Raw genomic sequence first — 26,935 nt, forward strand, 5'->3', positions numbered from 1 at the left:
AGTATACAAATTGGCACTTGTAAAATTGTTCAGATAAATCAAAATTGGTACAGGAAAAAAAGTTTCAAACTGTTTCTTTTGGGATTCTTTGCCATGCTATTTTTGATGTGTGTTTTCAGAGCAGTGTTTGTGTGGCAGCAGGCAGTTTGTTGCTCGAAGAAAGCTAAAACATTCTAGGAAGTCGGGCTAGCTGAATTTAGATCTTAAATGATGCCAAAACTAATATAGCCTGCAAGTGAGTGAGAATGACTTTGTGCAGTAAATGTCAGTCACCCGCAGCTTTGCCTTGCATTTCCATAGGAGCCTGTAAAGCAGGAAAACACCAACCAGACCCCAGCAGCGTGGTAGCTGCCTGCACCCAGCCGAGCCCCAGCACACCCAGCACACCGCCTGCGGGCCGAGGGGCTCCGAGCTGCAGCCTGAGGGCGGGCCGTGGGCCGGGCCCGTGCTGCCCTCTGGGGCCTGCTGAGGGAAGCTCAGCGCTCGCAGGGATGCCGACAGCCCGTTCTTTGCGTTTCCGTTTTCCAGGAAGATGGACGGAGGAGATCTGTGTTGGTTATGTTTCCAGTTGTGTTTCTCAAGGAGCTCTGGTCGCTAACTGAGTGCGGACCCTCAGTGCTTGTGCCCGACATCGCTGCTCAGCCCCCGCTCAAAGCCACGTGAAATTACACACCCCGGCAGCGTTGCACGTAGGACTCTGTTAACTCGGTGCTCCTGGGGCTCCTAACGTATTTGCAGAACTCAGGGTTTTAAGAGGCTCTGTGCAACCCTGAATGCAGGGATCCCAGAGGCAGCGACGGCCGCGGCCCCTGCCTGACTCTGAGTGCTGCTAAATGGATCCAGAACAAATGAGGCTCTGAGAAGGAAGGGAAAAATTTGACACCTGGACTCCAGGAAACGTTTGTGGATTTTGATGAGGAGCAGTAGGGGGAAGGGAAGAGCTACGGTTCAATGTAGTTAAATATATGGTGTGCTAAGTGTGAATAAATTGTGACTATTTTGAACAAGTTCATACATTCTGTGACTGGCTCAGGAGAGCGACAGCTACAGCATCCCAGTTCCTCAGAGGGTTACCTGGAGGCCTTGCATGGGCTGCTGCTCTGCACAGCAATGCTCAACTTTCAGCATTACTTCAAGTGGCAAATATTCTTTTTTAACACGTGATTGTTTTTGTTTTTAATTTTTTTTTTTCTAAAAAAGTTTGTATTGGTGCCTTAGAGCGAGGAGGCTTTGTCTCTTGATAGCTTGAATTACCAATCTGATTCCTTTTCCTCATTGTTTATAGATATAGATTCCTTTGTGCAGTAAAAAGAAGTTAAAAGTTCCCTTCTATACATTCCAGTCCTGGTTTATGCCCATCTTAGGATGACCAGCTTACTCAGGGAGTGTGGAAAGATAAAAACTGCTTGAACTGTTGATGTTGTGCTACTTGTGTATTCTAGCAATGTACTGTTACAGCAACAGCTCTGGGTTTGGGTGGGGAGTTCCTTCCCAGCCTGTAACAACATCCAAGCCAGTAAGCAGACTGAAACACAGACCTGACTGCTGGTGACTGAAAATTGCTATTAGCTGGCTTGCCATAAGCCAGGTGAAATGAACCAGAAGCCTTCGGTAAATGCGTGCAGTCAGTGTTGCTCTGTGACCTCAAATGGCTCTGGCTGATCTGTTAGCATGGCTAGCATGTGGCCCCAGAGCCTGGCAGGGCTTTCCATGAGCAAACTTCCCTCTTGTAGTTAGTATGGAAAGAAAGAATCTGTTTTTCAGCTGGCTGCTAGCACTGCTTTCTTTATTAAAAACAAAAACAAAAACAACCACTCAGTCCAGTTGTAGTCACTGTTTACAAGATGTGAATTCATTGTTTGCTTGTTTTAGCAGGTGTTGTTCTTTAGGTGCATTTGGGCTTGAGTTTAAATCATATCTAAATTTGCAGAAAAACACTGCTTCTTTGTTTTGGTAAGAAAGGCATGGTGCAATCCACAGTTGTAGTCACCCTGAAGTTATAAAGAATATATAAAAAAAAGATTACACCTTCGAACGGAGTAGGTCTGTCTTCACATGTGGCTTTTGTTACATTTCTTGTGGCAATAGCATTGTGATTCACAGTGCTGGTAACAAACATTTGGGGTTTTTACAGCATTGCCCGCATTACAGACTTAACCCTGTCACTGTACAGTTTACATTGCTCTTCTCTTCCTGTACAATAGCTCCCTCTGCTTGAAAACAGCAGTGTAATTATAACCCTTGCTTTGTGTTCACCTGATCAACGATTTTTAATACAGCCCTCTTTCGAAAGATTTCTTCTGCTGCTTTTTGTTCTGATATATTGGCCTATGTTCCTGCACATGAGGTGTTACAAAGCAGTGCTGATAACCGTGCTGCTCTCAAAACATTGCTGCGTGGGATCCGTGTGCATTTGCAGGAGCTCGGTCATTTTTCATTTTAACAGGAGGATTGGAGTCGGTTGGAATACTTCTTCAGCTAAACTAAATCTACCAAAACATACTGATTTTACTATTGCCGAAATGTTTTGATTTCAGTGAAAATTTAGGTGAAAACAGGACTACTTGTCATCAGAAATGTGGTGGTTAGGCCACTGACCTTGAGTATCTGTATAGGAGAAGCTGATGGTGAGAATCCCATGTGCTGTTTAAGTGATTCTGATTGGGAACCAAAAGAAAAGAAAAACTCTGGATCAGACAGAACAGGATTTGAACCTGGTTCTCCCACATTCTCAGTCAGTGCCATAATTATTGGACCAGTCATTCACTTGCAAATATTTTGTCAGCTTATCTGCATCAGTAAAGATGAGTGCTGGTTTTGTTTTGTTCAATTATCATTTTTTTTAATCAATATAGCTAAGCCAGCAAAAGTCATAGTATAAAAGCTGTTGTGTCAGCAAAGGTGTAGTTTTGCTGAGAGCGCGTTCACCCTTTTAGGGAGCAGGCACAAACCTTGCTTGCTGTGGCAAGATGAACCCGTGATAAAAAAATAAACTTGCTGGGTTAGTTCTATGAGCAAGGCCTTTCTAATGTGAGCAGTCCTCCCTGCATAAAAACGGCTGTCTTAATGTGGGCCTGATTTTGCAAAGAAGCCTAAAATGTTGTTTTTGTTTTGCGTTGGAGAAAACCTCCCAAATCAAAAACATCTCAAAAGTCTGTGTTAAATGGAGCGTTTGTTCTGTGCTCAGCTGTCATCAGGACGGTTGGGCACCTGGTTGGAAAGGGCAGGTAAAGCTGGCTGTGTGTATACAGGGCAGCAGGAACGTTACATTTTCAAATTTAGCTCTTTAAAGCAAATCTTTTTTTTTTTTTTTTAATCTTCTTAGAACCTTTGCTGGACTTCTGGCATTTTTCTTTTTCATTATTATTATTATTTTCTTTTTTCAAGTAATTCCCAAGATGTGCCCAGAATATGAATCGCTTGGTATTTGAACCAAAGGAAATCCTCTCCGCTCTGTGTTGCACGAGGCAGGTCTGAGCAGCAGCAGTCGGGCAGCCCATGTGTCCTGGCACTCGTTCAGTAGGCAGAACACCATTGTGCAGCAGGAGGAGGTTGCTGGGCTTGATTATTGAGACATGATACCAGCAAGGAAGCCTCTTCCTACAGCACGGACACCTAGTGCTTGTGAAGATTACAAAATGGGGGGATTAAGCAGCAGAGTAGGAGAGAGTTATTACCAGTTATTACTATATTACTTGAATTCAGTTCCAGCATGGCTCTTCCTGCTGAATTCCAATTTCGCTCCTCTAATTTCAGCCAATTTGCAGACATTACATTCATTGCCTCATATATTTGTACATACCTTAAAAAAAAAAAAAAGTTCACTTAGAAAGCAGCGTAGAGTTACATGCAAGAGAAAAACATTCCTGTTTTCAAATTAACACTGAGCTGCAAAGTCGTGGTGGTCTTTGTGACTTGAATTTTGCCTTTTTGGATCCCTCCCGTGTGCTGAATCAGATGCAAGTCCTGAGGAGCAAAAATAGTACCTGATTATGCTTTTGAAGTCATAGTGCATGCAAGGAACATTTCTGAACTTTATGAGCACTTAGCAAAAGGGGGAAGAAGGGCTTGTAATTAAAAAAATAAAAGTAAAAATTAAAGTCTGTGTTTTTTTGCCACAATATAATTACTTTGGATTATCTCATTGGATTGAGAATGGATTTTTAAATGACTCTGAATGTATTCTAGAAATGGTACCTGACAGAATGCAGAGGTAAATGCTGGGGAAAAAACTGTATGAAAAGTAGTATCTCTGGATCAATTTACAGTCTCTCCAATGTGTATAATATTGCCTACTTCACGTTCCTCCGTGTTCATCACTGCAGTGTTCTGTGTCTTCATTAATGATCTTGGTTACTCTTCTGTTGCTGACCCTCTGTTCTCAGGGAAGCTTCACAGATAAATTGTTTTCTATGTGCTGTCTGCAGATTTCACAAGGCAGAAATACTGCGGTAGTTTAGCAAATGCACAGTGCTGCTTCTTGGATGTTGTGACTTTAATTCTTTAATAACTTTAATTAAATTTCTGATCTTGCAGTGATTTTTTTTTTTAGGCAAATTTAGCTGCCATGAAGCTCTTGAATTGCAAGCAGGATGGTTATTTTATGTAACGCTAACACAGAACAGACTGGACAGAGGGCTGTGGACGAGTGCCAGTGTTGTTCTTCTGTTTCCAGGTTGGCCTGGCTGTTTCTCTGCATGTGAGAAGAAGGCAGGCAGGGCATCAGTGAGCTTTAGAATTTAAAATTTCTTAATGGATCAAGCAAGGGACAGAATATCTTCCCGCTGCAAACCTTTCTTTTTGTAATCTTCAAGCTGTGGCCGTATTAGCACACAGTCCTTTTCGCAGGCGTTAGCAAGCTTCAGTTTGGTCGTATAAGATGAGGAACATGCTTAACTCCTCCTTATACGTTCAAAATAATCACCACCTTTCTGGGGCTTCTTTTTCAGGATCCCCTGGATCCAACGAGAACAGCCATTGTGATCAGCTCTTTGGTGGCAGGTGGAGTAGCTGAACGTGGTGGTGAGCTCCTACCTGGTGACCGCTTGGTGTTTGTAAATGAGAAATATTTAGACAGCACAACTTTAACGGAGGCAGTAGAGGTGTTGAAATCTGTGCCCCCAGGAAGAGTTTCTCTTGGAATCTGCAAACCGTTGGTGGTAAGCACTTGGATTTTTTTCTCTCATTCTCTGATGCGTTTGAAGTCAAGAGTGTAAATTCAAGTAGAAATTTTTTTCTGGAATTAGGGCTTAGGAACAGGCAAGAGTTTACTTGAGGAGGCTGCAATGTTGCTTTTCAAGGGCAAGCAGACACAATTAACTGAGGCAAAGCACCATCTGATAGAAAGTGCTTGTAATTCAAAATGGTAGCAGAGTGGTGAAATAAGAATGTAGGAAGTCTATTCAATACATTTTTTTTCCTTTTCTGAGAAAGTAATATTTCATCCTTCGTATGCTTGTGTTTGTCTTTCCTATGCGTTTTTGAAACTATATAATATATATATATGTGTATATATATGTGTGTATATGTGTATATATATATATGTGTGTGTGTATATATATATATATATATATACACACACATAAATATCTAAACAGAATAAAGGCTATTCTCTTCACCTGTTCCATCTGTGACTTTTTTTTTATCCTTCTGTAACTTTTTCCAGCTTCTTTTCCAATGGCTGTTTCTCCCTCTTCCATTTAGTTGAAAAATGTGAACTTTTAGGTTTCACATTTTCCTGACTTATCATTTTGATCACTTTGCTTAGGGAGAAAGCAAAGAGGAGGAGAACATGCATAGTATGGATACCAGCAACATGAAAACCAGCCCCGGATCTCTGGAATCAAGAGATAATACTGATTTCTCAATAATCCTTGAAGCACCACAGGTATTTGTTTATTCTTTCGGTTCCGCTGAAGTTTATAGAGACAGGAAATAATGCTTTACAGTCAGAAGATAAAATATTCTTCAGGTAACATTTCAGTTTTGGGTACACTCCAGGATGGATTCCCTGTAAAATAGATGCTAACAGCTGTTGGTATACTAATTGTATTGTGGACACCAAGCTTACGCTGCCAACGCAGTTCCTGGACTGTCTGATCAATTTTACTAACTCATTAAAATACCTTGTGTTATCTTGGTTATGAAATAGGAATGCTACAGCATTAATAGTCATAAGTCACTGGTTCAGCTTTGCAAAAAAGTTAAGATATGGAACAGAATGTTCTGTGTTATAATGGATGGAAACAAAAACAGTAGTCTGGTGTATAAGGCAAGCTTGAGATCCGTTCGTCTTCACAGACTTTCCTGTGTGGCCTAGAGTAATTTCTTTAGTCTCTTCTTCACTTCTTATTTTCCATTTTGTGAGTAATAACATTATTGGGGTGGGATGTGACACTAAAAATAGCAAGAGAAACTCAGATACCAGGGTAATAGTATTGCAGGAATAAATTGTCTAAAGTGAAAGATCTCTGAATTTTCATTTGTTCTCAAATACTTCACAAATGTGAATTCACATTGATAAGTGCATTCTTTTTAGATTTAGGACCACCAAACAGAGCAATACTGTGGGGCAGATATAGGTGTCTCATGTGTAGGAATTGGCTCGGATGTATTACTGATTTTCATGATGCAAAATGGAGTTTATTGTTTACCAGGTGCATAGAAAGGGTTCCTGGCAGAGCAGTTAGTCCTCTGCCAGCTCAGATTTTTTTCCTACTTCCTAAATAAAGCTAATGTTATTACCTGTTTTTATACAGTGTATTTTATCTTACTCCTACTGAATATGGGAACTGTAATGGTCAGTTTGTACAAAATACAAGCAAATACCATTGCTTGTATTTTGTTTTACTTTAATATAACTGATAGTAGCATAGAAAGGTGGTGTAAAACTGCCATTATTTATTACCTTATCTGCTCATATAAGAGCTGAGAGCAGTGTGTCATGATGGCTTGAGTTCTTACTTTCTAGCATAGTGCTGACAAAGCTGACTTCAGGGGAAAGAAAAAAAAACTTGAACATTTTATATGCTACAACAGTAGACTTTATTGTCGTGCTTGCCGTATTCCCTCTTCCATTGGTAGAGTCTGCTACTGCAGTGCAGCAGTCTGTGATTATACATACCTAAGTGCTGTATCAGGAGATGGCAATGCAAATTGCTGTGTGGTTTCTGAGTGAACTGTTTAATATTACCATGAAGTTGGTGGCTCTTACAAGTCTGCGACGTTTGGAGAATGATGCGGCAGGGGTGAAATGAATTGAAGTAATAATGAAGAGAATTAGAATCTCTTCAGATTGGATATTTTGTGAGATTGAAGTTCTCAGGGCAAAAAGGAACATTTAATGCCTATGAAAAATGGGGTAACTTCTGGACTGCTAATGTGATGCGTTCGTGCCAGCTAGTATTACTGCACTGTTTCCTTATGCTCTTGTCTGTCTCTTGCTTTCTCTCCTGACACTCATTTGAACTGTGAGCACTTTTTGGCAGTGTCTGGGCTTTTTCTAACAAAACAGGATTCTGACACTAAGGGTCAGAAATAGGAAAGTACTGTGGGGAGCCTGGGAAGAGGAGGAAGCAGAAGGGAAAATGTTGTGGTTCAGGACCCCTGAATCTGCAGAGTGGTTTCAGTGTTCAGGGTCTCAGTGCCTGAAGACCAAGTTTGGGCACACGTGCTTGGTGGCCTGAAGTAAAGAGAGGAAAGGCTTTCAGCATGTGGCAAGCTTTCTGATAGCTCCCTAAGGTATAGAATTTCAGGGATGTCCATGTAGTGTGTAGCTGCAGTCAGCCTCACTCCGTGAGCTGATGAATTGCACCTCATTCAATTTAGGAGAAACAGAAAGCATTGGAAACTGGGAGGCATGTGACAAATCCCAGGATAAGAACTGTTGAGCAAGATCTTTTGGGTAGCTGGGGTCTGGAGGAGGGGAGGCTTGAATGTCTTCTTGGTTTTGTTGTATCTTGCTCTGTCGTTTCAGCCCAGAAGTGTTTTATTGAACTGGTGCTGTGGTATTATAAGAAATGTACTTGCATAGGCAGAGCAATAGCAGTCAGTCTGGGTTACAAAGATACTTTAGTTGGATTTGTATGTGTTTTTTTCCAGTTTTTTTAGTATAGTTTAAAAATTATCATTCCTTACTTCAGTCCAGAGCGGTTATTCTGAGTAGCTGTGGCAGTATCTGAACTATCCAAATGAATTTTCTTTATATTTAAAGGAAATTGCAGTGGTAACTTTTGCTATTAAAATCGTAAGTCGGAGAGTGCATTTTCTTTGAGAAAAATGCAAAAGATAGAAGATTTTCACTTTAAAAATCAGGATGTAATTTTAATGTGATTTAACATAAAACATAGTTTTAAGACTAAGCAAGAAAAATAATGAAAAATCTATATTCCTGTAATGTTTTACGCAGGGTTTCAGAGATGAAACACCTTTTAAAGAAGAAGCTGTTGATGAACCAATTTTGGACTTGGGAAGATCATTTCAACTTTCTCAAAATGACAGTGGATATGAGAAGGAGTCCTGGGAGATGCATGAATTCTGGAAACCCACAACAGAAGAAGTGGATGAAGAACGGGAAATGTTGGTGGATGAGTATGAAGAAGATTTAGACTTCCTGAAATATAGCTCATCAGATAGACAGAAGGCATCTTCAGAGAAGAACCTGAATACAGAATGGGCAGAGCAACTTCAGACAGCTAAAATACAAGACTTAAGATCTAGTGTCAACTTAAGTCCAAAGCAGTCCCTGGAATATACATTCAATAGGGAGCAGATGGTAAGTAATGCTGTGTGCATCTCAGTGCTGTACCCTGATGGTAGGGACCTGTACTCCTCAAGGCAAATTCCAGACCTAAACTCTGTAATCAGTCTGTGTTTTAATTAATAGCTGAGATCTGAATACCTCTAATGGACACCAGTTTATCTTTTAGTAGGTTTTGGAAGGTTCTATTTTGTTACACAGTGATTGTACATTTCCTTGGGTGTTACATCCTCTGTTTGGTGTATTTATAGTTATCCTATACTTTTGTCCTCTTTCCCATCTGAATTCCCTTCAGTTCTGCTTATTTGATATGTTTCAGTAATAACCAAAGTCAAGTCATGCCGGGGCCTTCAGCAGCAGTGTCAGTGAAATGAGCTCCCTCTTTTCCTCATCATTTTTAATCTCAATCAGTTCCTAGAACCAGATGATAGTGCAGCTTAGGTACTTACAATAGTCCATAGTTATGTGAATAGGTAATTATGTAGCTGAGAAAATGTGAATGTTTGCTGTAAAATCAACATTCATGTCAAATATATCTATATAAGTTGATACTACTGCTTTCTAACTTCACTTTTTTCTTCTTTCTGAAGTATGAAGAAAATGCTAATATAACTTCACAGTCTTCTGGAACCATGGCACACAGTGACTACCAAAAAAGCCTATTGGACAGTGGAGCTACTCAGCTAGGATCAAGAAACAAAATAGATTTAGGTTTGTAAGAAGTTTTCTTTCTTTCTTTCTTTCTTTTTTTTTTTTTTACTGTGTTGTAACTTTGTAAATACAAATTTAACTTTTATACCGAAGCACGAATTTATTTTCAAACTTTCAGATGATAAAATATTCAAATGAAGATCTCTACAGGCTCAAGGCAGTTTCTGCTTCATTTTCTTGCTTTTTCCTCCAAATGTTTACCTACAGTTGTCATAAGTAATACTGAAAGTTGCAGCAGCTTTTTCCAGCCTGTGGAGAGTCGCATCCTCTGTATATCACCAGGAGGATTTCATGCATGGTCTACTTTATCTTCTCTGGCAGTTTAATGTGCATCTCCAATGATGTCTGACTTTGAAACAGGCGTGAAACTTTCTAGTTTCCATACTGTCTCAGGGCAGTGTTGTCCCTGTGTGTGAGAGCTTTGCCCTGTGGGTTTATGTGTGTTCTCTGGGCTGTCACTGGGTGAGTTCTTGCCTTCTCCAGAGAGTGCCTCAGAGCAGTGAGAAACTCAGTCAAGGCATATGAGTGGTAATGGACGCACCAAAATGAATAAAGTGACTTCTCGGAGGAAGAAGGGTTCGGAGGTGGATATTTTGACAAATATTTTCTTTATATTTAATCTGGGTTGCCACAGTTTCATTACACGAGTATATATAATTCAGGGTACCTCTTCAAGACCAAATGAATGTCATCCCCCCTAAATCAGTGGTTAGAATTTGGTATGTTGTCAGCAAATTAGTTTATCAGCCTGCTCGTGATAGCACTCGCTGGGAGAAAGGAGGTTTCTTCTTATTCTTTGTCACCTGCATCTTGTACAACAGACACTCTGTTAACCAAAATGGCAGAATAATGACTTTAGCAAGGAGCTCTAGTGATTTAATTAGTGTTTATATTTATGGCACTGAAATGACATTAGTCATCCATGCTGGATCACGGCTTTGTACAGCTCTCCTTGCATGAAGGATGGATACAGTATTTCTAATCATGTTTTAGTGAGAAACATATGCCATATAAGCTGTATCTAAGCATGTCTCAATTCCAATAAGATTTGGCATTTTCTCTTATTACCTGGTCAGAAGCAAGGTGCTATTAAAGATAGATAAATCAGCATGCTTTAAATTTCCTGCAAAAATAAATACTCTGTATCTCTGAGCTTCTTGATCATCTCTCACCATTCACATCTGGAGCATGGTGAACTGAGGGGTTTATTTGCAAAGGTGATAGGGAGATGCAGAGACGGAGGAAGCAAAAGTTTACATCTAAACCTTTACTTCATTAGGTACAAAGTTTCATATGGACTCTAAAGTATGTGGTCTCACTGTTGACCTAGAAGGTGTTGAAAAGGAAGAAGGGGAGGATTATATGTTTTCCAAGAATGAAAAATCTGTGAGAGTTACGACCTTACCTCAGCCTAGAACAGTTTTGTACAGGTATGGAGAAAGATTTCAATTTTTAGCTGATTTTTGGTTAACGCTCGTAACTTTTTTTCTTGCTTTACCTGATGAATTGTTGAAAGCTGTGGGAAGCTCTGAGATACAGGCCACCCCCAATGTGTGCCTTTTACCCAGGGAGCTGAATATTTGCCTTACAGTCTTACTGAATTCTTACATCCCATGTTTCTTCTCCTGAATTCTGGCCCACCTACACCACTCACCCCACAGTTAGGTGGGAGCCACAAGAGTGGACGTGCCTTGGAGAAGAAGAATGTAGCCTTTATTGGCAATACTGGTCATTACCTCTTTAAGAGTTCTCCCCTTTGCTCTTTATCACAGCTTTGTCCTCTTGTTTTTTGTTTTCCTTTGTTCCTTCCCTTCCAGAGTTTAGCTATGACCCTCATGCTTGTGCAGGAACAGTTTAATCTTGCCGTAGTGATGACGAACCTTGAGCTGGCACTGGTCACAGGTAGTTGCCACTACCATAAATTCTCCTCTACTCCTCCCACCAGTTTTGGGTGAGCAGGTAGAGGATCAGCTTTCAGGGTCTGTTGGCTCAAATTCTTCTCTAATTAATCTGTAATTTCCCTCAGTCTGAAAGCTGCTCAGCAATATGTTGAGGGGATTATTTCTCCAGTACAACATCCTACTTCCTTTTTGCAATGTAAAAGTAGCGTTTACAGCTCTCAGGGTCTGCAGAAAATGTGTGCAAGGATGTACTGCTTGAACCTTGCTGTGGGGGGCCTGCAGTTTGATATTTCAATTCCTATCCTGTGAATAGATGAGTCATGCATATTATAAAAGTTTAATTAACACCCCATTCTGGGGTGTTTAATGGAACACACAGGACCTGTTCTCCCAGTTGCAATACAACTGGCTTTCTGGTAAGCTAAGTTGGCTTTACCATGTTTATATCCCTCTGTAAAAGTCACAGCATATTTATCAGAAAGTAAAAATGACTGCTTAAATAGTCATTTTGAATAAGGTACAGCAGTGGAGATGTGTATTGCACAGCAGCTCGTACATTTGGCCAGTCCATCATGTTTCATTCTAGTGCATTCCTTAGATACATTTAAACCTAAATACAAAAATTCCTGCTTAGTCTGTTGACTGCACATTTAAACTGCACTGTTTGAGAATGTGTTGCTGTCTCACTGCCAGATAGAAAATATGCAAAGAATTGTGACCTGGTATGGTTGATACCTTTTTATCATTATTTTTCTTATTCTTCCCCTCTCTGTGCCCCCAATTAGTGAATTACCTGAAAGAGAAGAAGGAGAAGGTGAAGAAACTCCAAACTTCAGCCACTGGGGACCACCTCGGACGTATGTTCATAAAGTTGCATCGTTTCTTTTCATTTGTGTTATGTCTTAATTTTTGTGAGCCTGATTATTTCTTTTTTCTCTCTCATCCCTTTTCTCCCTGTAACTTAAGGTACTTTTGGACCTTAGGCTTTCTTAGATACAGTGTATTTTTAACAATGTTCAACAGAACTGTACTTTCTGGTTATATAACTGACTTGGGAAAGCTTGGTGTGTTTATGTTGATGATGACTTACAAATTCATGTTCATGTAATAACTATTAAGTGTGAGCAGTGTACGGAGTACTTCTGTCTCCTTTTCCATGGGTTTTCTGCTAAATTCTGTGGTGTAATTGGAATTGCCAAGCCAACTTTAGCCACATTCTCATTATGCTGCTAACACTTTTAGGTGAATTGATTTTATGGTCCTACGTACAAAATGATTTAAACAATTCTGCCTAAGCTGATTAATATGCATCTGACACATGGAAGCCAGCAAGCTGCATTAAATTTGTTTATTGTTTTATCATTTCTAGCATACCATTTGCAGTTTTTGCCATTTCCAAACAATTTAATCAAACTGAAAATGACTGAGTTTGTTTACTTGAAGACCTGTGTGTTTTACTGTGACTTGTTCTAAAATAAAAACCTATTGGAAGGGCAGTAGGCCTGGGCTGGCAATAACTTTTTTTCTTTTTGAGGGGTGAAGACAACTGAGGGTAAGAAGCAAGGTCTTTTGTGAGCATTCATAGGCTTCTGGCTTCATCTCTTCACTCTGTTAAATAGTCTTGAAAGACCAAAAGCTTACATTTATTTAAGGCTTTGTGTTTAACTGTTTCAAGCTGTTAGACTTCTGCATGTATTTTTCCAGTGTTGAGATCTTCAGAGATCCTCATGTGTCTCTTGGAATAAGTATTGTTGGTGGACAAACTGTCATAAAGCGCCTAAAGAATGGAGAGGAACTTAAAGGGATCTTTATCAAACAAGTTTTGGAAGACAGCCCAGCAGGAAGAACAAGAGCTTTAAAAACTGGAGATAAAATACTTGAGGTAAATGCAGACAAACCTACCTTTTCATTTGAAGAAATAAAGTTTGACTCAGCTTTGGAAGGATGGATGGAGGAACAAAATACAACCACCACTTTGTGAAGTATTGATGGCTGTGTTTTGAAAACCAAAAAAATACCCCTGCTGTCTTTTCCTTTTTAAAGGTTTAACTGTGGAGATCGTTTAACATTCTCCTGTATATTTAAGAAAAGACAGCCCCTGAGAAAATGAAAGAAAATAAAAAGACTTCTATGAATGAATAAGAAATAGTAATTTATGTTATAACTTGCTATAACTTCTAGGTATGCATTACAATATATGGAAGAGTTTACTGAAATATATGGGTTTTTATTTTGTGTATGTTATTTTGTATTTGTTAGCTGGCTTGTTGTCTGGTTTGCTACTGTTTAAAGGAAATTGCTGATTTCAGCAAGTGCCTGAGATGAGAATGGCATTGTCACCTTGGGATTCAGAGATAAATGAGTAAAAATCAGCCCAGCCAGGACTGGCATTCCTGTGTGTACTTTGGGGTTGCGTGTGATGTTTTGAAAGATGTTTCAAACCAGACTTAGTTTACAAACAGGTAAAATCTGAAAGTGTTATTATACCTACCATTTTCTGACAGTCTTGTTCTTTGTTTTTTGGAATAGAACAGTTGTTTGACAAAATATATGGCCATCTTTATTGTGAATGCTAACTAATATGCTTTTCTTTAAACCAATCAGGAAAAATCCTTCAAAAATAATTTCTATTGACTGCTTTTGGAACCTTCCTCATAGAAACTAATCTTCTGTGAATGTATGTGATCTCTTTAAAAGGTGCAGTGCAAATAACAAGCTACCTAATAAAAACAAATCATATTTGTTAGGTTTCTGGGATAGATCTACAAAATGCCACACACGAAGAAGCAGTGGAAGCTATCAAGAATGCAGGAAATCCTGTTGTGTTTGTAGTTCAGAGTTTGTCTAACGTACCAAAAGTGAGTTTATTTCTACTTTTTATTCCAAAATTTAACAAATCTGTTGTATGCATCTTATTTTAAAGTAGGCTAAGTTTCTTTTGGCAAGATCTGACAATTCGTGTCCCCATCCTTTCTTTTGGAGTTTCTGCTTGTAGACCACATCCTTGCTTACCTAGCTTGGTTCAAAACCTTGTTTCTTTGTTATAAATCAAGTTGATGTCAATCTGTTGACTAGATATTAATTCAATTGTCCCATCTGTAAAATTGCATCTGGCCCTGCGTATTCTAATTTGTTTGTATTTCATAATGTGAAAATACACTCAGTTATCCAAATGAACAAAATATGAAATGGTGAAAAATAGCCAGATTGGCACCAGCAGCTCCATGTAAAATGGATCACCAAAAAAACCTGAAGTAGTCCTTCAGCAGCAAGCTAAATTTCAAGAGATTTAGATGTCTCCTCATCTTCAAGGTGAAGGCAAGAAACCTCTTAATGCTTCTCTAAGAAAAGGCATATGATTCAGAGGAATGTTTAAGTAATGAGGAGATGAGGGAAGATGTCAAACAGTGAGCACAAAAATTCAGTGTTTTTAATTTCAGTGAAATCAGACTCCTCAGCTGCACTGCGGTGCAATTCTATGTAGAAAAACATGAAGAGTGCAGAGTGTGCTGGATGGCTTTATTATTGTTATTACCTAAATTTCAGGTGTTTAAAAGCTCTAACAGTCTTTTCTAGTGTGTGTAATATGTATTGTTTTACAGGTGGTTTCTGCCATACATCCTAAGGGAATCAAAGTCAGCAAAGATCAGGATGCAAACAAAGAAAATAAGAGTGAAAAGGTATTTATTCCATGTAATGCTACACTCAAGTTCTACTAAATCAAGTGATACAATAATGTGTTATAATGGTATGATAAGCCTCAGTGAAGTCTGAAGTGAAACTTGAAGTGCTCTGAAATTTTTTAGATTCAGGTAGTTTTTGCCAAATTTCTGCCAAATGAAAGACAGGATTCAGGCTCCCCTGGTGCTTTATATTGGCATTTTTCTGGAGTTGCTTGCCTTGCTCCATGGGGAGGCAAATTGATTCTCCTTTTTCAGTGGAAATAGAGAAATAATAACGTGTACACGGATGATATCCTTAATGTGAGGCTGTCTGAAATTCAGTAAAATTGTGTTATAGGGTAATTAAATCAGGTAGGTCTCCCATGTTTCCTATTGCTGTGTAAAACAAGGAAATGACCAAGTGGTCTGCTGCTGGCCTGCTAATTGTGAAGCTATTACAGTAACTTCTACAGCAGATTTAAAAAAAAATTTAAAAAAAAGGAAACCTGTTTGATATAAACCAGTGGATCTGTTTTAATCACCAGAATAAGGGAAAAATTTCACTTTTCATTTTTCATTCTCAGCCAGGTTGCTTTAATAGCACAAGTATTTCCCTGGATGCCTTTCTTCTAGGAACTGAGTTGACCTCTGTAGATCAGGTGCACCTTCAAGGACGAAGAAGCAGTGACAGAATTAGAGTCAATACAATAACTATAAATAATAGAGAATACAATAACTTTAGCTCGGTGCAGTTTAACATGCCAACAACAAATATGGCGAGCTTTTCATTTGATCCTACTCAATAATTCTGTGTTTCTTGTGTAACTGAAAAGACCCCCTCATCTCTGAAAGTTTTTGTAAGACTTGTACCTGACAGATACAGACTCTATGAGGCTCGATTATTCCCCTCTCCCCCACCCCTCCCCTCCCAAAAAAATCAAGATGTTGAAGCTTTGCTTTCATGCCCATGGATAATACTCACAATGAAGCAGTTACAATCCCCTTTTCTTGGTTTTGCTATCGATATTTCTGATCTCAGAAGCTCTCATCCTCGTGCAATGCGCCGCCTTTAATCTCTAGGACTCCAGTGTGTTCCGTTCTATAGCGTTTGGAGGTTAAAGAGGGAACCTAATCTTTCTCAGACCTTTTTCATCTATTGGTGCTGTAAACTGGTGGGTGGAATACAGAAAAGCATCAGTGCCTAAATACACAGCTCCTTTTTAGCTTTGAACATGAATTCACAAAATAGTCATACTGTGCTGCAGCAGGGGCATCTCGGAGTTGGAACGATTTGCTATTAGTGGATTATTGGTCTGTGTCCCTGTGGGAAATCACTGATATTTCTAGTCCAGTCTTCAAAGTCTCACAAAAGAATCTGGTTTGAAAGTTGCTATTTCCATCTGAAAAAATCCACTTGTTCCTGTATGATAAATGATCTTTTCAATAGTGAAGATTTTTCTCTATTTAAACACTTGAAACAATTGAGCTTCTTGTGGACAAATCAGCTTTAAATTCTTTTGCTGATGAGCTGTTTTTAGCTGTGTTTTTTGCCATTGTCTTTGCTGGGAGGAGCTGTGCTAATTCAGAAACACTGTGTAGACACACCTGGACTCTTGGTGGGTTAGAAGTGATGTACTCAGCTTGTCCTGAGCCATAGCAAGACGTTGGGTAAGCTTATGTGTCTCGTGTCAAGTATTTACTGTCTTAAGTGGCTAAGGGTCAAATTTTAGGCTTTGAGTTGTTAGCAAATTACAGTGATACTCATTTGTCATAGGTAGCTGGAAGAGGAGCTGCAGGTTTTCCATCTTTGTGTGTGTGGTAATGTCCTGTGTGAGTCTTCTGACGCTTCTTGAACCTTCTGGATTTTGTACAGCTCTGCCTCTACTGAGATCAAGCTAAAACTGGAAGAGTTATTTGGTGTGTTGTATGCTTAGGGGAAACAGCTGCCAGGTCTCCGAGTGCAGGGCTTTTACTACCATTGGACATATTTCATGTATTAGTGTTATGCCATCCTCAGTGCAACATTTTTCTGTAATATTTTTTTGAACCGATGGGATGATGCCAGTCTTACCTCAGAAAACGTGTGTAGCTGACATTGCAGTTGGCTAGTTGAACTACTCCACGCAAATTTAGGCTCAAGAGTTTAGAAATCTATATGCAGGTTCAGCTTTCATTATAGCTAGTAGAAAATTTTATTCTAGATTTGATGTTTGGGTGTTCTGCAATTGCCAGCTATAGCAACACTCATTATAGGCATTCGGGCTGCTCTAATGGCATAACGCACTCGGTGTTCCCTTTCTAAAGTGCATCCTGCTATTAGTAGTGAGGTTGCATGGGATACGGTTGAATGCAATTTGGTGAAATCACATAGCCAACTGAGGCACTATCCAGTTACTGTGAGCTATAAAACTGTTGCTTGGACGAAGGAGCTGCTCTTGTCATTAGATCCAAAGCCTGGTCTTCTGCCTGCTATGCGCCGCTATATGCATCATTACAGGAGCTGTCTCTATTTATGTGAGGTAATAGAATTTTATTGTACATTCTAATTCAAATTATATTTTTTTTAATTTTAACCAAAATGAAGTTGGGGGTCTAAATATTACCATGACATAAAAACTGAGTTCTTAATGTCAGTATTAGATGTTTGTTAACTTCAAACAGTAGAAGACAACTTTGAGCATTTCTAATGAGAAATGGGGGTATAATTTAGTGTTTATTTTCAACCCTTGATTAATATTCATACGTTCATGCTTGATACTCAAGTATTTTGTCAACAACAGTTCATTCTCAGTTGTATCTTTTTGATGTTCACTGTAATTTCTTTTTCTGTTTTCTTGCCTGAAAAGTCTGTGCTCCAGATTTTAGTGTTGTGATTAAGTGCTATGTATGAACACATGGAGCTAGCAGGATGTTTGTTTTTTTTCTCGTGAATGGAGGATACAAAGCATGTAATTATTTTACTTTGAATCCATCAGAGAAAGTATGGGGCCCCACCTCCAATGAAATTGCCACCTCCCTACAGAGCGCTTGAAAGGCTGCACTCAGAGGAAGCCAGCGTGGATGAAGAGGAGGAGGAGGAGGATGCTTGTGCAGAGAGTAAGTGGTGCTACAATCGTTGTGTCAGATGATGTTTGTGTGATGTAGATGGATTATATGACATGATAAAGATATCTGCCTTTTTCTGCTTGTGTTATGGAAGTAGTGCTGTGTGGCAGTAGGATCTAATTCTCAAACTTGCCCTCACTGAGAGCTGCTGATTTATTAGCCGGCCTTCTCTTCCCAGCCAGGATCCTATAGCTGTCTTCTGAAGAGATGTAACAAGGGCTCTGTTTTCAGTCTAAAAAGGTCTAAGTGAGCTGTAGAGTGCTTGCTTTGGCAGTGGTGTCAGTCATAGAAGTCAGACTTCGTGCTTTACCCTTGTAATTTTGGTGGTAGCTAAGTAGTCCTGGGCTGAGAACCCTGGGTGCATGGTCCTCACCCAAGAAAGCCTGCAGTTGATTTGGGGCATTCCTATTCAAACAAAATATTTTCCTTTAAAATGAAAATATCTTGATTTATTATTTCAGTGCTGTTCTAAAAGAAGCTCTCCTATCTTTGTAACATCTTCTAGGGAAAGGTTCTGCAACTATCTTTATTTGTTTGTTTATTTTAAAACAAATTACAGTGATTAGTGCTCTGTGCAGTCATTTAGGGACTTAGAGGAGGACATTGTGCAACTTGAGAGTTTTCCACAGCACGACTGATATTCCATGATACTGCTGTTTGAATTCCAACTTTGGATAAATGTAGTACTGTTATGCATAGCTTGTCTTGCCTAAATTGTTTAGGGATATAAAAATCACAGATAAGAATACAAAATTATTTTCTTAAATGAGACATGTCGTTGTTTTTTGTTGTTGTTATTGCACTCTCATGTACCAAAACAGCATACTTGTTTGTTAGCAGCAATGACATTTCTCATCTGTTTCTTGGAGTGGGTTTTATTTTCCCAAGGTAGGGCCAAACCAAAGCAGACAGATGCCATTGTAGCTTTTGCCTTAGGAGCAGCAGGTATGGCTTCCACCCAGTATAAGCTCTAATCCTGAGGCCTGCTGATGGGAAAGCTCTTCCAGCTGCTCTTGCTGACTTCCTCCTCCTTGCTGGCAACGGTGTGCCATTGGAGAGATAATTAATGAGGTTGGTTGATTTATTGGTGGAGATCAGAAGATTTTGGAAGAAGAGGAAGAAGGTTTTTTGGTGTTCTGGTTGGTAAGTGGTAGTCAGGAGGAGCACTTGATCTGAGACTCAAGCATCTCAGCAGCTGTGGAATGGACTTCCACAGTTTCTTTTCTGCGAAACCTATTAAACAGTTTTCTCTGTAAATTTGAGCACAGTATTATATTTGTGACCTATCTAGTGTCCCTAATTTTTGTCCTAATTCTTCATCACCATCCCAGCAATCTCAGTCCAGGAAAGTACCTGCCCTCTTTACGGTGCCAATTTGCATGTTCATATTGGTCTCTTTCTTGCCTACTTATTATGCTAGTTCTACGTTTGTTGTGAACTTAATAATATACTGAGCTTCACTGAACATAAGGTGAACTTAATGATTGTCTTCTGAGTTTAGAAGATTGGATATCCTGAAAAGAAGAGGTGTCATTTCAGGTGAATTCATGTCATAGCCTCCCCTTCTTTCATTTACACCCCGTGGTTCTCAATCTGTGCCAATAGTGTGGAAGATCTTAGAAGGACATTCTGAGGTTGTAGAGCTGTTAAGTCTGTGTACTCTAGTTGTGCTACTGATGGATTTAGTTATTTACTTATTTAGCATTCTTATTAATACAACTTAAATGTCATGAACCAACTCATCGATTTCTTTCATACAGCAGAAATAGTTTACTTGCTTCACTTCACACTTTTTCTTCATGTTTGTCCTTTTATTCATACCCTCATTTTTTGCCTTGTGTTCTTCTTCATCATTCCTCATACTGAAAATGAAATCAAAGCACTGTTAGACTTCCTACTGTAAACCAGAAAATGTTTCTTTCCTTTCTATCCTGTCCACACTGCACCGCAGTCTCGGTGTTCAGTCTGTTTTCCCCTTAAGGTGGCTGAATAACCTTTTGATATTGATTTCCTTTCCCCTTTGGGGTTTAAACTCACTTGCCTTTTTGCAGTGCTCCCTTTTATTTCTGCTTTTCCATCACTGAAATTGTGGCTTTCATTGCTGGCTCGCTGTAACAAACAGTCACTTCTTGTAGGTGTTCTGCTTTCTCTTTTCAAAGGTAGTTTTTCATCAGAAAAGGGTAAATCCTTGTTGGGCGTTGAACTTGGCTTACAGAAATTTCATACATCCTTCATGTTTCTGTGGTTTAAATGCTGAGCTCCACTGGCACTGCAAAGAAGATCCAGAATTTTATTTATTTTTTGAAATAAGTCTCCTTGCATTCTCAGCTTCAGACCTGCTTCTCTTTATATTCCAAATTAATTTGAACCATTAATATCTCAAAGATCATTTTCCAAGTTCAGTGTTGTGCTGCGTATTGAAAGCAAGTTGAAAATGGCATTTCCTCCTTTTTTCTTCTAATTTCCAGTGATACTATCAAATGTGTATCAGTCTCCAGCTCTGACTCTGTGTAGTGTGCTGCTTGTTTACTCTGTGCTTTGACTTCACTGTTTTATGGCTTCTAGTTTACATTTTAAAATACTTTTGTAAAACTTGAATCCTTTGGAGAGGAATGGCAGTTACATCAGTAACAGCTGGAGAAGACTAAGCTTACAGGATTTGTAGAAGACAACTTGTTTCCTTGCTTGCTTATTTAACTTTTTGGCAGACCAGCTTGGTGATTCTTCATCCTGCTGCAAAAAGAGCCTTCAGAATGCTTCATCTTTTAAAAAAAAAAAAAAAAAAAAAACTGAAAATATTACAGTGACAGGTGATTTTGGAGGATGTCACTCTCCATAAAGATTTATTTTTTAGGTTTCCCAAATGTTAAAAACATCAGATTTTGGATAGAATTTAAAAAAAAAAAAAAAATCAAGACAAATAAAAGGGAGGGAAAGCATACAAAGGAGCCATTTGTACTTAGGAGCAGCTGTGCTCCAGACTGTGTCAATAGGCATTGGTTTTTTTTTTCTTTTAGAGGCGGATGGCTGTAGGTGTGCACTAAGAGTCTGCTAATAGACTAATGTGCACCCTGTTGTGGCTTATTGCTGTAATGAGGGGTTAGTAGTAAAAAGAAGCAGAGGAAATGGATGGGCAGAGTAGTTCGTAATGGAATGTTTTGTAAGCTTTTCCTTTGGGCATTTGTAGCTGTACAATTTGGATATGTTTTTATAATGGAGTTGAGGCAATCATAACTTAAGAAAGGCCCTTAAAGACAATTAGAAAACTGTAAAGACAACTACTGGAAGAACTTGGAAACTTGAATTTCAACTGATAATTTATTTATTTTTTGTAAAAGTTTTTGTCTAGTTAAGAGGCTGAGATTGATCCGGTGGGTTTCAAATAAACTTGAAATAATAAAAATAGATAATAAAAAATAGTGAAAGGTGCCTAAGATAATGGACTAGATGCTGCAGCGCTCAGACTTCCTGTCTGCACGGATGTTTGACTGTATCTAATAAGGGGATAATAATGTCCCCTTCCTTTTTTTTTTTTTTTTTGTCTGCAGATAATGCAAAAATCAATGGAGCTATAAGAAAGCGTAATTATTTATCTTCCTAACACACTTGAGGAATGGCACTTGTTCTACCGAATCAAAACTTCTTTAGTGTTTCAGCCACGTGTTCTCCTTTGTGGTCGACCTGTGGCTGCTTAGGGTGACAGAGGGGCAAGTCTCCCTGCGTGTGTGGATTGGTTTGGATGAACGTACCCAAGGCTTTCACAGCTTCCACAGCATCAGTGATGTTGGTACTCATGGGAGAGGAGGATGGCTTTCATCAAAAACAAAAGCTTAAAAAAAATGGTAGAGAGTTCAGCTGAGGCTGAATGGAGTGTATGGCCAAGCACACGGAGTGCTTTAGGTGCAGCCCCAGGAAGTGTTTGTGTTCTGCTGTGGGTGAAGATGACAAAATATCGTTGTCCCTTTGGAAAAGCGCCAGAATGATGAGCAGTAGCTAAACAAAAACTTTTGATAAAGCAGTTTAAGCCTTGAGTATCCAACAGTTTGGAGTTTGCCTCGTGTAAAATGGTGTTAAAACAGAGGAGAAGAAATTTTAACGTGGGGGCTGAGAGGGGTGGCAAACCAAAACCTGTGGTCTCCAGGTGAGGCAGCTTGTGTAGCCAAACACTGCCTCTCCAATAGATGTCACTGCAATCAACAGCAAGTAGAGAAGATGTTCAAAGAGTAAGATGTAGCCTGGAAAAATGCTTCAAGCATTAGGAAAACAAAATTTGGGGGAAAAGAATAACAATTGCAATAATTAATTGTCTTAAATATATTAACAAGTGTATTTAGTGCAGCGCGTTTCTAAAGACCGTGCAGGAGTCAGGATTAGACAAATAGAGCAGTGACTTTATTTTCTTGCTGTGTTAATCTCTGTTTAATATGACTGTACTGCTAATCTGCTTTTCCTTTTCTTATTCTGACCCATAATTAGCTAAAAATATGTAAGTTTTGTAGCCAGCCCTAATAGAGCATCCAGAAGGGCTGTGCATTCCAGGCAGACAGCAAGCTGCTGTGCCACATGAGGATAGATTACAGTGTTGGTGTCACTGCAGTTTGGGGTTGGGGGTTAGTTTGGGTTTCTGTAATTGTGCTGTTTTCTTCTGCATTTGTGAATCACGTGGACAATTTTCAGCATCTGATGAAGTACTGCAAAAGGAAATTACTTTTTTGATGAATTAATAGTAAAATTGCAGCTGGGACTCCTTGTATTTTTTTTCTTTACTGTGTGCTTGTACATAATGCAGTGAACAGATGGCTTTGTGTGTGCTGTGATACATGTTCTAAAGAAAGGACAATGATCTTTAAAAATGAACAAATTAATGGCATTACCAAAATAACTGAGAATTTTGAGTTAATTTAAATGTGCCGTTCGGAACAGAGAATTAGTAAGGAATTCCCCAAATGAGTGAGTGTATTTATAAATGTAGAAAGATGTTTTATCTCTTTAATTACTAAATGAGAGATTGTGATTCTCTTCAATATTTCGGTTCAGCACGCTTTTTGCCATGAAACTAATGCTGCTCAATCAGACTTACAGTAAAATCCAAGTTAGGATGAAGTTTGAATTTTTCCTGTGCTTCCAGTAACAGATGGGTTTTGTTTTCTGACACGCTAAAAACCAGCAGCAAAAATCCACAAATTCATCTCAGTGTTGGGAAACTGCAGGATTTGCAGCGTTGGTAAACAGCGTGTTTAGGGGAGCCGTTTGACTGAGGAATGCAATTTTTAACCCCTGTTGTTTGTGTAAGAAGGATGCTTTGATAAATAACACCCATTAACCGTTCCTCTGCCATGCGGAGGGCCATTAAGCCTGGCAGTACCTGCAGCTCGCAGTGACACAAACAACCATTTGAGGTGACTCGTGTTGGGGATAGAGATGTCATTTGAATGCTAGCACAGCCAGGCAGTGCACAAACAGCAGCCGTGGAGCATCAGTGGGTCAGATGTGGGAAACCAGGGATCTGCTGCTCCCTGCATGCTTGCATAGGCAGCTTTCATCTGCTGGCAGATGTAACTGTTAGCTTGTGGGTAGCTTGAAATTAATATAATTGATGGCATCTCATAATAGAAACAGACAGACGGTTTGCCCTTAAGGAGAGAAAAATCTCAGAAAAATAGGCCCAAGGTCGTCAGAAGAAAGACAGCACTGAGCCTGTGTATGATGAGGATTTGAGCTGCTTACAGCACTGAATGTTTGTCAGGAATGCAGATACCTTGAAGTACATGCTGGTACAGCAATGGTACAAGGGGGTTTCCCAGGTAAGGATTCGAATCTCTCTCTGTATTGTGTTTGTTTCCAGCAAGTCATTTTGAGTATGTTTAGTGATATTTTAGAACTAGGGAAGTGCTGGAGATGAAAAAAATAATGGCACGGATCTTTCTTTTTTTTTTTTTTCTTCTCTCAGTTTGAAGCATGGAGGTATAGCATGATTAGAGTATTGAATGCATTTAATATCTTTAATGTATTTTGTCTTCTGTTTCCTTATAAATCATTGTTTCTGCTGTGTGTTGGTGCTGAACATTCTTATATACAAACCTGGTGCGAGCACGCCAGTGCTTAAAGTATAAGAATTCCTAGCATTAAATTTCTTGCTGTATAGAATAATCTACTCTTCCATAACTGTTATTGTAATGTAGAGACAGATGGCTGAATTTTCTTCACTTTGCTTGTTAAGGATGTGTTAGGTAAATGTTTTTAGACTAAAATAAAAAGCTGCTGGGAAATCTAAACTGAATATTCAGCATTTTCGTGGTATAAAGAGGCAAAACAAGAAGCAAGCAATGTGATAATAAACAAACGAGCTATTTGCAATGAAGGATAATCTAATCTTTAAATATTGCCTTAGATTGCATTTGTTCTTAGGTATGATCTTTTCTACCAACACAAACCAGGTATCCAGAGAATAGCATTAAAATGCAAGGCATGAAACATCCCGATTTGATGCTTTAAGGTTATTAAATTGTTTAAGGCACGGTGCAGGAAGCTTGCATTGCTCGGGATCTTTGATCTTACTCGGGTGTCACAGATAAGTAATTTCATGTAACTCAGAGATAAAGATAACATCTGTGGTATAAATCTGCATACGCAGGTATTGCTGTGCAAACTTGTTAAGAGATGATGATACAGGTACATCTTCATATCGCTCAGTGAAGAGCACTTAATATCACTGCAATGACCTGCAACTAAAAATATGCAGAAAGGATGCAAATGTTGAAAGAAAGAAATGAAAGACAAATATTAGCCTGTAAAAGGTTATTATGTGCTTATATCCTTAAATGTCTGATTTTTAGATAGGAAGGTATCTTTCATCATTACCGTCATAAATTATTGTTGATCAACTGCACCAAAAAAAAAAAAAAAAAATAGAATGAGCTCTACTTGTGCATCGTGCCTTGTCCAGACTAGCAGAGCATTGCTTTTAGTTGGAATACAGAGTACATTGTTTGCATAATAGCTCTGTTCCAAAATGGTCTGTTTGGTTTAAACAGTAACTCCTCCAAGTATGTAGTGGGAACGAGCCTCTAACAGCAGGGAAAGTAAAAATGTGAGATGACGATAATTTTATTCATTACAGATGTTACTTAATTTTCCACAGTACTGCAGTCACTGAGACAGCTGTCCAGAATAACTTCTTTAACTGTTTGAGGAAGTTGAAGTATTTTTTTTCTCCCTCGTCTTAAGACTTGATTTTCCCCCATTCAATGCAGTGGCTTAGGGGCTAGTCATCAATTTACCTTCTGCTTTGTGAGACTATAATCGCTCTTTATGAGACTAGCTGGCATTGAAAAGCGATCCAAAATATTTCTCTGTAGGTATGCTAGCTGGAGTGTGCTGTGACAGGCTACTCAGAATGGTTCTGTGGCATGTAGTGGTCACATGCACATTGAAAACAACTGCTAAATTAAATGACACTTGGAAGAAGACGTGTGCGTGAAAGGCTTTGATATCTACCCCAGATGAACATGTCAGTTATATTAGTGAATTCAAAACACCTCTACTGTCTTTGAGTTGGAAGAGGTGTTGTGGTGATGGGCTGGAGGACAGGTAGTGCTTTCTGCTACCCCAGAAATAACAATGAGCCTTTTGTTATTAGGGTATTGATAGACACCTCTGCTTGCCTCATGAGCGCTCAGAGATCACAGCTTGAGCTTGCCTGTCTCTGTTTCTCTCAAAAAAAAGTTACCAGAGGCAATATGTAAGCCTTGATTTTTTGGGGGCCCCGTCAAAGGAGCAGCAAATCTCTGTTGCTGTGAATGTAAGAAGTGCAACCTCTGCTGGACAGGGAAGGAGGGAAGGTCTAAGGAGCAGAGACCCCAGAGCCCAGGACGCCGGGCGTAGTGGCATCCCTCTACAGACAGCTCCAGTGTGGGCTCCCATTCTGCATGGGCCTTCCAAGCACCCACCAGCAGCAAGGGGCAGGTGCTTCTGTCAGATACCACCACTCCAGCTGGGCAGCTCCAGAAGGGAACATTTTGCCTCAGGAAGGTGTTTCCAACAGGCAAGTGGCATGGCAGGTACAATCCATAGCATCTTGGTGCTGTGTGCTCCTAGCTCTCTCGGCCGCCTACCCACAGACCTCCAGCTGTGATTCAGGATTCATGAGCATCATTGGCTGGGGTCGTGTTGAGGAGGGAAAGGAAGGAGGAATGGGGGTTGTTGATTTTAAAAGTGCAACTGGAAAACGGAGGACGTAACAGGAGTGCTGGGCTGTTGTCTGAGGAAAGGACAGAGCTTAAGTGTGCAGGAGGACACTTCTGCACATCCTTCTGTGTGCACGTAGTCCAGCACAGAGCCAGCAGCCTCTGCTGTCCCCAGCAGTGGTGCCCAAGCAGTCCAAACTTGGGAATTCTTGTTCCAGCGATGAGTGCATTGCTGCCAGGTGGCAGAGTTACCCGTGGGTTACTTCTGGGGTGAAAACTTGACTTTGTCATACTGTTTTGTGATTGTTCTGTTGACACCAAGTCTCTTCAACTTTTTTAATGCTTTACGTATTCTCAGAGGTCTTTTCTTATCCCTTATCTGAAAGCTAGGTGTGTTAGCTATCACTTCTATATAAACAGTTCATCTTTTATCTGAGAATTCAGGCCCACCAGCTTAAGGAGTATTTTCTGACCTATAAATGTTAAATTTACGAACCAGGTGCTCAATAAATGAGGTGGGAAGTTGTCATTTCCATGGTGTGACAATCCTAGGAGTATTAGGAGATATTGAACATAAGCTCTCATATCTGTAACACTCTGTTACTTAGAGTG

At 39.5% G+C, this 26,935-nt stretch overlaps 1 protein-coding gene across 10 annotated transcripts in view; it reads left to right on the plus strand.

Annotated features, from left to right (window-relative positions):
* The window catches only part of PATJ (PATJ crumbs cell polarity complex component), a 142,999-nt gene that overhangs the window by 46,945 nt on the left and 69,119 nt on the right, over positions 1-26,935 (plus strand). For all 10 annotated transcript variants that reach the window (XM_085231934.1, XM_085231937.1, XM_085231935.1 and 7 more), the window contains 10 exons: positions 4,950-5,159; positions 5,768-5,887; positions 8,408-8,773; positions 9,349-9,469; positions 10,749-10,899; positions 12,156-12,227; positions 13,075-13,252; positions 14,118-14,228; positions 14,973-15,050; positions 18,008-18,128. In XM_085231934.1, the coding sequence (XP_085088060.1) occupies positions 4,950-5,159; positions 5,768-5,887; positions 8,408-8,773; positions 9,349-9,469; positions 10,749-10,899; positions 12,156-12,227; positions 13,075-13,252; positions 14,118-14,228; positions 14,973-15,050; positions 18,008-18,128 (1,528 nt within the window). The remainder of the gene's footprint in view (positions 1-4,949; positions 5,160-5,767; positions 5,888-8,407; positions 8,774-9,348; positions 9,470-10,748; positions 10,900-12,155; positions 12,228-13,074; positions 13,253-14,117; positions 14,229-14,972; positions 15,051-18,007; positions 18,129-26,935) is intronic.

Source organism: Meleagris gallopavo, chromosome 10 (assembly GCF_905368555.1).
Source record: "Meleagris gallopavo chromosome 10, MGAL_WU_HG_1.1, whole genome shotgun sequence".
NCBI classification, from domain to species: Eukaryota; Metazoa; Chordata; class Aves; order Galliformes; family Phasianidae; genus Meleagris; species Meleagris gallopavo.